We start from the raw sequence: 13316 nt of genomic DNA, 5'->3' as shown, positions 1-13316 counted from the left end.
TGACACTTTGTGAAGATTAATCAGCTCACAGCCTGGTTGAGCGTGATGATTTCTGAGGCTCCAGACAGCTCTTCCCGTGAGATTTGACATGGAGTGAATCATAGGTTTACAGTCTAATTCTGTCAGAGTAAAATATGGGCGGAAAAACAAAATGTGACAAGAAAGTAATATCACGTTGATGTAAAGATGATTATCATACTACGGTTAAGGAATAGAACCTGTGTGTGAGTATCAGAGAAGGTGTATGGATGTAGGTGTCTGTGTGCTTTTGTAAATGCGTTTTATCTTTAAAGCCATGCACAAGCACAAAACACAAGTCATATACTGGTATTTATGATGGCTGAATTCACAGAACCATGTTCTCTGCTGTTCTATATTTTGAATCTCAAGAAGGGAAAAAGAAAGCCAGCCTGGTAGGCTATATTAGGAAAACAGTATTTTTAAACTAGAGTAACTCTTATTACGTGCGGACGGATAGACTACGAGCCATAGAGGAAACGGTGCTGTCAGCGATGTGTTTCACATCAATAGGCCACATAACGAATAGCTGCTGCTTCCACTGGAGCCAATGGGGATCCTACTACATTAAATTAAATATATTCAGATTTATTAATACACAACATTTGCTCTCTTTTTTCTTTTTTTAACTGTCTTGCTGTTTGAGCACATTTTGTCTACCACTCACTGTGGTCTAGATTTGAGAATCAACATTTTGTTCCTGAGATTTTCCGATATCTAATTGCATTCTTTGGCCAGTTCTGAACCGGCTGTACCAACAAAGAAGGTTCATCCAGAGAACTCATTCCCAGACAGTCAGACAAGAACAATCTGACTGACCAACCCCCCCACCCACCATGTCTGAGGCTACACCCAAACATGCTGGTAATACTAGGTCTCTTGTTCGTGGTTCAGTGTGTTAGCTGGCTTAGCCACGAAACAGTGCTTCTTAAACATCCTCTTATGCGGCAGCGCATTCATAGCAGCTGAATACGCCAGCTTCAAACAGCCCTGGCACAGCCAGGCCACAGGGAGCCCAATGTCTACGGATGAGTCATCCTGCTGCTGGTGGCTCCCCATGGCTTGCTGAAGCACTTTTATGCATCATCAAACCTGCTTTAGTCAATAAAGGTGCAAGTCTGTTTTTTGGACATATTTGATTAATTCAATCTCAAGAATTACAATCAACACAAGTTACACTACCTCTTCAATTAAACCAATTTTTTAAAATATATCTTTATCTTCATTGCATTTTTAATTTGACTTTGCATTGTTGTCCTGGTTTTTCTAACCTCTCTCTTCAAACAGAAGGTAAATTAGAAAACATAACGGCTATTAAATATGTGAGAAATGCTAATTGAACATGTACCTACAATGGCTATAAACAAACTTTTAATTGACTTCTCCTGGGTGCCATTTTTTGTTTAAATGCTTCTTACAAGGCGAAGGTGCCGTCTGTTCTGTCTGTTCCTGAAGGGCCCTCAGAAAATGGCCGCAGAGCACATGTTTATATTTGTTTTTATGAAACAGCACACCAATTACGTTGGTGTGAAAAGATGCAATGGAACAGGTGCAAACAACTGACACAACCCAAATACCAATACTTAATCTATGCTTCCATTTTTACTCCCAAGTCTGAATTTCTAATCCTCCTTTTACTACAAATCAAAATGTCTGTAATCCTAAAACCCACCGAAAGGTCAGGTCCTAATTAATACAGTGATAGAATATGCAGTCCATGCTCTGACTTTGTTGGACCTGTCAAAACATGAAATGCTTGACAGCAATTCTGTCCAGATCAGGTTACACTACACATAACTAATTTACAGCAACTCACTGTAATACACATGCATTTCATGCATCTCAATATAATATATAAAAACTGTATAAACACAAAATGGCTAAACACAAAAGCTGAAACTAGCATTCCTCCAATAATAAACAATAAGAGCGATAAGAGAATATGGAGGACAGCTGTTTCAGATCATACTCCTCCATCCCCAGTGCTAATATTCTGCCGTGTTCTTTTCATTGGGTTATGTTTAAATGCCAGATACTGTTGCCTCTTACTCTTGGCTCAATTTCCCGTTTTTTTATCTCCAAATTTGATCTTTTTATATTAATATTCTGGGCCTTATCAAACAGTATAAGCCCTCGGGAGGAAAACGTTATTGGTTTGGTGTTCCTCCAACTTTTTTCTCATTAATTCCAGCTGTACAATTAGACGATAATTGCAAATACTCAGAGAAAGCAAATTTATATTCAATGATTACTCCAGAGAAAATGGCACTTAGAAAACACTGTAACACATTCCCATGAAATCATTTTTTATGTTATTGTTTTCTTTCAATCATGAAATACAATCTTTCATCTTCAGATAATATCCAACAAAAAGACATGTGCATGCTTAGATATAATGTTGTATCTTAAAAACTAGTAACTAGAAAGTTCCAGCAACAAACAAAACCAACTATATCTAGTGAATATTAAAAATCCTCCAGCTGTTACAATGCTACTTTGTAATTGCAGGTGTGCTGGTACAAATAAATTAATAGGATTTAACTGTTACAGAACCATACTCCATCCATCCATCCATTTTCACCCGCTTATCTGGAGTCGGGTCACGGTGGCAGTAGGCTAAGCTGGATTCCAGGCGTCCCTCTCCCCAGCAACGCATTCCAGCTCCTCCTGGGGGATCCCGAGGCATTCCCAGGCCAGGAGAGATATATAATCTCTCCAGCGGGTTCTGGGTCTACCTTGGGGTCTCCGCCCAGTTGGACGAGCCCGGAAAACCTCCAAAGGGAGGCGCCCGGGAGGCATCCTGATCAGATGCCCGAACCACCTCAATTGGCTCCTTTCGACGTGAAGGAGCAGCGGCTCTACTCCAAGCTCCCTCCGGATGTCGGAGCTCCTCACCCTATCTCTAAGGCTGAGCCCAGCCACCCTACGGAGGAAGCTCATTTCGGCCGCTTGTATACGCGATCTCGTTCTTTCGGTCACTACCCAAAGCTTGTGACCATAGATGAGGGTTGGGAAGTAGATCGACCGGTAAATCGAGAGCTTTGCCTTCCGACTCAGCTCCCTCTTCCCCACGACGGTCCAGTGCAATGCCCACATTACTGCTGACGCTGCACTGATCTCACGCTCCCTTCTACCCTCACTTGTGAACAAGACCCCGAGATACTTGAACTCCTTCACTTGGGGCAATGACTCGTTCCCAACCCGGAGGGAGCAATCCACCGTTTTCCGGCAGAGAACCATGGCCTCGGACTGAGGTCACCGAACCGGACACTCTCCTCACCTTGGCTGTGCCTTGAGATCCTGTCCATGAATATCACAAACAGGACCAGTGACAAGGGGCAACCTTGACCGGTGACAAGAGTCCAACACCCACTGGAAACATGCTTGACTTTGCGCCGAGGATGCGGACATTTCTCTCATTTGCTCTCATTTGGTTATACAGGGACCGGATGGCTCATAACAACGGCCCCGGTACCCCATACTCCCGCAGTACCCCCCCACAGGGTACCCGGGGGACACGGTCGAAAGGCTTCTCCAAGTTCACAAAGCACATGTGGACTGGATGGGCAAACTCCCATGACCCTGCCAGCAACCCCGCCAAGGTAAAGAGCTGGTCCACTGTTCCACGACCAGGACGGAAACCACATTGCTCCTCCTGAATCCAAGGTTCGACCATCGGTTGGAGCCTCCTTTCCAGCACCCTAGAGTAAGCTTTCCCAGGGAGGCTGAGGAGTGTGATACCCCGATAATTGGAGCACACCCACTCCGCAACTCCCACATGTCCACCCACTCGGACAGCATGTCCCCAGCCTCCCCCGAGATGCGTGGGAGTTGAAGACCTCGCGGACAGGCGCCTCCGCCAGACATTCCCAGTTCACCCTCACTACACGTTTGGGTTTACCGGGTCTGTCCGGCAGCCTCCCTGGCCACTTGATCCAACTCAGTTGACAGCTCTGCTCCTCTCTTCACCCGAGTGTCCAAGACATATGACCACAGGTCTGATGATACGACCACAAAGTCGGTCATCGATCTTTGGCCAAAGGTGCTCTGGTACAAAGTACACTTATGAGCTACCCTATGCTCAAACATGGTGTTTGTTATCGACAATCCATGACCAGCACAGAAGTCCAATAACAAGACACCGCTCGGGTTAAGATCAGGCAGGCCATTCCTCCCAATCACCCCCTTCCAGGTTTCTCCGTCATTGCCCACGTAAGCGTTGAAGTCGCCCAGCAGAACTATGCACTATGAACTATGAACTATATCCTTTCCAGGATGCTGCCCAGTGACTCCAAGAAGGCCGGATACTCTGAACTGCCGTTTGGTGCATAAGCACAAACGACAGTCAGAGCTTTACCCCCAGCGACACATAGTCGCAGAGAGGCGACCCTCTCGTTCCCTGGGTGGAGCTCTATCACAGTAGCACTCAGCCGGTGGCTTGCGAGTATCCCCACGCCTGAGCGTGAGCACCCGACTCCGATGCCGACCCCTGCAGGTGGTGAGCCCACAGGGCGGCGACCCCACGTTACCAATTCGGCCTGTGCCCGGCCGGGCCTGGCTACCAGACCCTCGCCGACGAGCTCCCCTCCCGGGTCTGGCTCCAGAAGGGGGCCCTGGTTTCCCTTTTCCGGGCGAGGTATCTTTGCACTTGTGAGGCCGTGTCATGGAGTCTTTGAATCGCTCTTAGTCTGGCCCCTCCCCCGGGACCAATTCGCCTTGGGAGACCCTACTGGGGGCTAACGCTAGTGCCCCCAACAACATGGCCCCGAGGATCACAGGGACACAAAACCCCTCCATCACGTTAAGGTGGCGATTCCTTGGAGAGAACCATCCTAACCAACCATTATGTGTTGTATCAGTGCTTTTGATGTGAACCAATCATAGTGCTTTCGAACTGAAAGTAAATACATGATTAATCTATGGAAGCCAACTGACAGCATGGTTTACAGTTACTGTAGCTTTGATCATTTCAGAGCTTAACAGGCCAGGCAATTTTTCTATATGTGAACCATCTTTTAGATCCAACATTTTAATTATCCATGTTTGGAAAGCCCAAAGATAAACCTAATTAGTTCTGGCCCACCTAGTTATAGGCAGGCCCAACTATATTTCAGACTACATTCCTACATCAAAGCATTGCGATTCCAGGTTTCTAACAGTCTCCAGCATTTTTTACTCTGTAAACTGAGCTCACCACATTACAAAAACACATTTCAGTGTAGCTGGTGCGGGCATAACGCAGGCACCCAATCACCTTACACTGGGAAGCAACCCAATAACGTGTCACCACGAGGGGCTGGTGGATTCAGTACCGCTTCACAGGGTGCTCCACAGACTGTGTTACCCCTGAAGGATGAGCACCCAGAATCCCTCTCTATCGCCTCTACTGCCCCCCCCCCCCAGAGGATCAGGCACCCAGAATCCCTCTCTATCGCCTCTACTGCCCACCCCCAGAGGATCAGGCACCCAGAATCCCTCTCTATCGCCTCTACTGCCCACCCCCAGAGGATCAGGCACCCAGAATCCCTCTCTATCGCCTCTACTGCCCACCCCCAGAGGATCAGGCACCCAGAATCCCTCTCTATCGCCTCTACTGCCCACCTCTCGAGGATCAGGCACCCACAAACCCTCTATTGCCCACATTATGGCCGTGTGGCAGAGCTGTCTTTACCTCAGACTTGATCTTGTTGTCTCCGAAGCACAGGTGCTGCAGGTAGGCCGCCGCGTTGGACTGGACCGAGGGGAACTGGTGCTGGAGCATCTGGATCACCTCTGGCAGCTCCGGGTCCCGCCATCCAAACTCCCTGCACAGACACAGACAGGGAGAGGGCCCGTTCAACCTAACCCCAAAAACACTCTATACATACAGCAATGTATAGAACATCACCAAAGTTAATTTTTTGTTTTATTCCTATTGAATTCCAGACACACAGATGTCAAGTAAGAAACAAACGGGAAAAAAAGCTAACATATTTCCAAAAAACTGTCACATTCCTATGCCAAAAACTACATTCAACCAAAAGAATGAGAGTTTGAGAGCTGCCACTTCAAAGAAAGGAGAATGTTGAGTTTAGAAAGGAAATGAAAGAAGACCTATTGAAATGTGTTAGTCGAAGCTGAAGAGCATTGAGTTGGTTAGACTGGGCGCAGGCCAAGGTGCCAAGCGCTTGTTTGGCATGTGCTTTCATCGTTCTGGAACAGTCTAAAACTGGAAGGGGCTACACAGACTGGACTGGTCTATTTCAGTCCCACAATTCTTTCTCCTCACAGATGACAGGGTGCAATTTTAAACAGCGTTTGAAAATTGCAACACAAAATATGAAATATGAAATATGCACCCCCCCACACCCTTTTCCATTCTTGCATATACCATTAGTGGGAAATGAGTTTATTATTATTATTAGGAACTTAAGAGTGAGTGTGTTTGTGCAAGCTGAGAAATAACATGGGCATATGGATTTCAAGGAGGCCTTGCCACGCGTATTGTTAAGTATCAAAGCTATCCACAATTTCATCATTCTTCTTTGGAGTCATTTACTTTTGCAGAAGCCTTGAAGACAGGTACTCATATGGGGAACTGAATGTTGCATCAAAAGACTCCTCCTGCATGGTGATTGAACTGTGGGGTTAAATTATTAAACCCAGAAGAGTGTCTGGTTAGATGCACACTGCCAACTATTGCACATCCATTGGTCTGTTAATTGTTCATACTGCATCACACTACACTCATTTAGCAGAATTATGGTCTGTATAAGGCCAGAGCGCAAAAGTGCATCCTCTTGAATTATCCAAGCTACAGGTATACAGAATGACTAAGAATACTCTCTGACCAATGAAAAATAGTTATAAAGCACTGATGTTCTGTGGAAACATAGTACCATGACAATATGTCAAATACATGCAAATATTTTAAAAAATGTTAACACATTAAAAATTTCCTTTTTCTAAGTGATAATGTCACATGGGTGACAATGTGCCATAAAGGTTTTGGAACTGTGGCTTTGTAACTCTGAGGCTGTAGCTTTGATTGCCAGGTGGAGTTGTGGAATTGCACCCTTGGGCGAGGTACTGAACCTGAATTGCTTTGGTAACTATCCAGCAATAAAAATGGGCCGTACATAAAATAATGTAAGCGCTGTAAGTCACTCTGGATAAAAGTGTCTCCTGAATGCCTAAAATGTAAATGCATTTGATAGTTGATCTTTAAACTGTATGTTTCCAGCATAAAATGGTCATTTTCTTGTGAACGTTAAGTGACAGGTGTAAGATATGGTGCCTCAGGACTAGGTTCCCTAAAATCACATCAGAAAATCTTAATCTTAATCTGAACGATAATTCAAATGGTATTTTTTACTGATAGTGTTAGTGAAGACTCAAAGAAATCATGCCATCTCACTTCTCCAGCTACAATCTTAGCTAAATCCTCGTTCCTGTGAGCTTAATTTTGTGATTTACATGTATATTTATCAGTGCAGGTGATATGTGAGATAATGAAGTGAATTATGCTTATGAATACAAATTTGCTCAAATGAACACCCTGTTGATATATAAAACCATATACAGTGAGACTGCATAGTGATTTAGTTCTGATCCTAATGGCAGAGGTAGCATGACCATATATGCAAATCAGCACAATGTTTCCATGGAGATTATGCAGTTCTCTGGGGTTGTGCAAGTCACAAGGCTTTCCATCCAGATCGGATCAACAAGGCCAATTCAAACAGAACTGCACGTCTATGGCAATGGAGGTCCTGTTTTATTAATTTTACTTCCAGATGTGTTCTTTGTCAATTAGCACATAATTCATTACCTAGTATATCATTTAAACTATACCTTGGTTCACCTAATGCTAAACATGCATTTAATGCCATACCTCTGCTGAAACTGAAACTATATTTCTGATACCTTACACAACATTTGTAAGGGAGCAGGGGCGGGAGACCAAGAGCGACCGGGAAGGGATCACAAAGTTACCAACGATAAGTTGGATAACCACTAAAATAGGTGAGGAAAATAACAGAAAACGGGAGAGACTCCCTGGCGAACTACCCACTGAAACAAAACCGTGAAAGTGCAAACTAACACAAAATCTCTAAAGAAGTGGGCGAGTTTTGTGAGCAACGAACGGAAAAAGGGAACCAAACTCCCCGGCGATACGCCAAGCGAAAATCTGACCTGACCTCTAATTGTGAGGAAAAACAAAACAAGATATTGCCGGCAGTCTCGAACGGGCTAAACCGTAAGCACCAAACTCTGCCACTTGCTCCTCAACACAGAGACGGAACCAAAAACAAAACTAGGGAACTAACCGACCCAAAGGGAAACAAAATAGGTCCCTAAACTTCTCTATTTCTAATTTCTAACTGAATGCTTTTCAGGACTAAAAGCAATTCAGTCTTCAAACAACTCTCTCTCTACCTCTACCTCTATCTCTATCTCTATCTCTACCTCTACCTCTACCTCTTTCTCTTCCTCACCCTCTCCCTCACCCTCTCCCTCTCCCTCTCCCGCTCCCGCTCCCTCTCCCTCTCCCTCTCCCTCTCCCTCTCCCTCTCCCTCTACACCGGCTCTGTGCACGTGTCAAACTGAAACACCAAAGCTCAGAGCAGTGCCAGGAAGAGACTTAAATAGCATTCCAAGCAGCTGACTGCAATCGGCCATGATTACACCCGCATTCCACATGCGGGAGGTAATTTTTCCTGCTGAACTAAGCCGGCAAGCCCTCTAGAGGTCTAGAGCGGTAAATCCTGGAATTTCCAGAAGTAGACAGTGAAAACCATGACAACATTCTATTTCTCTCTTGCACCTACTATGGCAAAACTTTATGTTATAACTTTAGGTCATTACCTTCATGACTCAGCAATCTTGTTTAATGCTTTTATTCTTATTATTATTTTTGTGGAAAAGAGCATCTGCTATCTCCCTTATGTGTACATGTAGTTTTTGTTTTGCTTTTGCTTGGATGAAAAACTACATGTATTTGATACAGAGACCTATCACAGTCAGGACCTGAACATATGTTCCTTTAGTAACAACGTGCTCCAAGCATATGTGGTCTCCTTGCTTTTAATACAGATGTAACTGACAACTTTCAACCCCTGGCACCAGCTAACTTTTATTGAATTCTCTAGAGGATTTAATATATTACAGTTACTATTCCAAAGGAAACATAAAACACAAAACAAGGTTCAATAATCCACTATTCAATAAACTTTATGCAAACAGGAAATACTGTGACACAAAAGTTATATGTGACAAGTATTTCCTGACTCCTGAATAGCCTTTTAAGTTGTGACTGATCCTTTCTCACACACATGTGAAGACCCCCTACTGCTCATGCTAATCCCTGTGTTATGTATCTCCAGGATGTGGAAATACGCTCAGTGAGCACTTTATTAGGGAGACTTGTACAGCAGCTTGTTAATGCAAATATGAGGCACCAACTAAATGCATAAAAGTGTGCAGACATTGTCAAAAGGTTCCGCTGTTTTTTAGACCAAATGTCAGAATAGGGAAGAAATGTAATTTAAGTGACTTCCACTGTGGAATGATTGTTGGTGCCAGACAGGGTTGTTTGAGTATCTCAGAAACGGCTGATCCTGGGATTTTCATGCTCAACTCTCTTGCAGAGAATGGTGCGAAAAACCAAAAACCAGTGAGCAGCAGTTCTGCAGGCAGAAACGCGTCGTTAATGAGAGGTCAGGGAAGAGAGGCCGGACTGGTCAGAGCTGACAGGAAGGTCACAGTAACCACACATTACAACAGTGGTATGCAGAAGAGCATCTCTGAACACACAACGCATCAAACCTCAAAGTGGATAGGCTACAGCAGCAGAAAGCCAATAAGTACAGTCTAATAAATACCTAATAAAGTGCTCAGTGAGTGTAAGTGAGGCTTTGCAGCAGTGTGTCGAAATCGTTACACAACCCAACCCATTCAGTTGCACTGGACTGTTCATCAGCCATGCAAATTTGGCAACCACAGTCATCTGGCAACCCTGGCGTACTGAGAGTGACAGCTCCACACAGGAAGATGCTGATTGGAGAGATGCGCAGCGGATAATGAGAGTGGACAAGCCCCATCGGGAGAGCTGATTGGACGTGCCACCTCGTAATTTATCATCATCCTATTTATAGCACATGCCAGCTGAATCCTGAATCGTGTGCCATTAGTTTCGGTATATATGTAGCCATTCTGTCAAGAGGCAAAAGACCTTATTAGCATCCATTACGCTATCTCTCCTGTCTGTTATGCATTCCAACTCATACACTGAAATTGTACAGAAGGGGGAAAAACAGAAGAAAAAGAAAGCTGTGAGAAGTGAGAGTTTATCAAAAGAAAATTTTGGTTTTTGAAGTCTACCAGCTTCCCCAATGATGGGAAAATTAACCCAAATGAACCCAAAAAACGGGCAGAGCTAATCAGCAGCCAACATATTTAGTTTGATTGTGCAACGTCCCATTTCAGAACACAAAATATTCTCACAATGTTACTGGAAAATTTTGTCAGTGTTATTTGCACTTGGCACTATGTGGTAGCATCGTGAGAAAGTTTCGTGTTAGCAGGAATGAAGCCTCACCCTCTCCCATCACAACATCAACATCATACCAAACTAAAATCCCACTCCTTTCTGTCTGAAGAACTAAAATATTTTTCGGAAATCTCAGCTCAGAAACAGGCAGCAGGTTCTCAGCTGTATGTCTGTAGCCTTTTGCATTTTAAAATTCTAATACCGCTCTGGAAGACTTCTTAATCTCCCACTGGTCCCCCCGGCCCTCTCGCCCACTCAAACAGCCGAACCTGCCTGGCGTGGGCGTGGCCCCACGGTGAACTGTGCAGCTCCAGGTGACGGCCACGCATAAATCACTCTCCAGAAATAATTTCTGAGGACTTTTCGATCGATAACGGCATTAATAAAACAGCAGAGCAGCCCGTCTGTCCTTGTTCTCACTGCGGTGATCTACAGTACATTCTGGCCTGGAATCCTGATCGAGCCTCCCGCCCTACAGGGTGGTGCATGCCTTTTAGCACTGCCAACTCCGGGTAGGTAGGACTTCAGTAGGCAGGGTACTACCTGCTTCCTTGGCTGGAACTGAATTTGTCCATAACTTTGACTAATAATTACAGTAAAAGGAATAGCTATTTTTTTCTTCTTCATGAAACATTGGCTGGGATTCAGTTTTTTTTGTCCATAACTTTGCAAGAGCAAGAGCTCCTCTTCAAGTTCAGCAATCACTAAACCTAACATGCCACACCGAGTTTGCAAAGAAGAAGTGTAATGTTTGCATTTACTAATAAACATACTGTAAGTAAACACTGTAAGGCTAATGTTGATTCAATCCCCTCATTGTGAAAGAGTGCACCTGTACCAGCCATGGAAACACAGGCCCCTGATGCACAAATCTTCTTCTCTAATTTATGGGGCCATTTTGGAGTGAGGCCAGATGACCCTGGGATCAGGTTAAAGGCCTACGATTTACTCTACAACTTCTACTTGCGTTACCCGAAAACAGATTCTGTTCTTTTCAGTGTCAGATCAGATTTTTTGACTACATTGGTCTTGTTATTCATTACATGTAAGACCATGTCTATTTTAGCATTAAAACAGCAGTGTACTAGCAAATATACCTACGCTTTTGAAAAAATGACTGGCTTACTTACAATCAACCTATTTATAAAAACTGACACTTTTGTATGCCTGGAAGGTTTGTTAGTCATTTGCTGGTTTACATTTTTGATTAAGTACTTACAGACTTTTAAGAGGTACTTGTCTCATAATCTTAATGGGAATGTGTCCTACAATATTTACGCCTCTATGAGTTTTATCAGGGCTCAGAAAACGCACGCTTTCTATGCAGAGGGAATGTAGTTTGTCTCAACAGTACTTACAAACCACAACAGGAAGAAGGAAGCCATTACTGTTGTTCTCACACCACCATGGAACTCATTAGTCTATCAGCTGTGACCTTTAACATGGCTGCACAAATTGTACAAAAAACTGTCTGCCGCTTGGTCGCTGTGTGGGCCACCTGGAGAACCACTGACAAAAAGGTGAATATGGCAACAGCAAATCTATGCTATGCTTTCATTATCACCTCTATGAGGACAACAGAAAAACATTGTGGACCCCAGAAAGTGTTAAGTTCAGCTAGTTAGACTGAATCTTTTTTCAAAAAATGTTCTGCTTCTCCTTAGCCAAATACATTCATGGACATAGAAGCCTAATATTAAGCATCCCTCAAACAGCTACTGTGCTGTTTGCCACCCATACCTGTTGATCCTCTTTTTGTGGCCATTTGATTGCAAAGATACAGCTATGTCTTTGTTCTCTAGTTTGTCTATCTTCCTCTCTTTCTCTCTACCCTCCCTAGCATCCTTACATGCCAAGAAAGAAAGTCCTTACGTGACTTATGGATGCTGGTAAATCTGCCATCCTGAAGGCCTTTTTAGCGCTTCGAAACAGACATGGCAATGAAAGCTGATCATGTTTTCATAATCATATCACTTAATTACAGGCTTAATTTAAGGGGTCTCCCAGTTATATAAAGGTCAACATGGGTTACTTTCCCACCAGGAAAGTAACCCATCAGGTAATAATCACATCTGGGTTTGAGTTAATGAATGCATAAGTAAATAAACTAGAGCCTGCATTGATTTTTCTGGTGTTCTGAGGCCAGCGGAAGAAAGGGAAAACAGAGGGTTTGGATTCTGTGTGCAGCTGCAGTGGGCGTATGGGGAGACGGCAAAATTCCCCTTAATTATCTGAAGGAACAGACAAAGCTTGACTAACAGTGTTGGGCATATGTTGCTGTAAATTCACATATGAACACAGAACACAACGCTCTTCACGATGAATCATCAAGAATACAGGTTCAATCAGAACGGCAAATTTACATACGTATGTATGCATGCCAAGGCACATACTGTAATGTATATATTCAGCAATTACAGAAGCGCAGGGCACAAGCACTGAATTTCAGCAATGTGGAATGGTTTCAGCATAAAAATTAACACCTCTCCTATCAACCCCATCCATCTGCTATAACTCTTCAAGGTAATCATGAAATCCTATTGATTGTCATGGTGAAGGTACACCACCAAACAGTCAGGACAGCATGTTGTAATCAGAATGATGATCATGGTGAACTAATCTTCTGCTGAGATGTTTCCTGGTCAGTAATTATATCAATCTGGTTTAAGCTTTTTATTTATTATAGGCATAAGTGTTGAATATAATACAATAGCACCTTTAACATTAGTTTCACAGGGGTTCATGCTAGACATCAGAAGATGGGGAT

At 43.8% G+C, this 13316-nt stretch overlaps 1 protein-coding gene across 8 annotated transcripts in view; it reads right to left on the bottom strand.

The window, feature by feature from the left end:
* Positions 1-13316, bottom strand: part of LOC133136751 (catenin delta-2-like) — a 193170-nt gene that overhangs the window by 60344 nt on the left and 119510 nt on the right. For all 8 annotated transcript variants that reach the window (XM_061254459.1, XM_061254460.1, XM_061254462.1 and 5 more), the window contains one exon: positions 5690-5822. In XM_061254459.1, the coding sequence (XP_061110443.1) occupies positions 5690-5822 (133 nt within the window). The remainder of the gene's footprint in view (positions 1-5689; positions 5823-13316) is intronic.

This window comes from Conger conger, chromosome 9 (assembly GCF_963514075.1).
Source record: "Conger conger chromosome 9, fConCon1.1, whole genome shotgun sequence".
Taxonomy (NCBI): Eukaryota; Metazoa; Chordata; class Actinopteri; order Anguilliformes; family Congridae; genus Conger; species Conger conger.
This window is presented reverse-complemented; position numbering and strand designations above follow the sequence as displayed.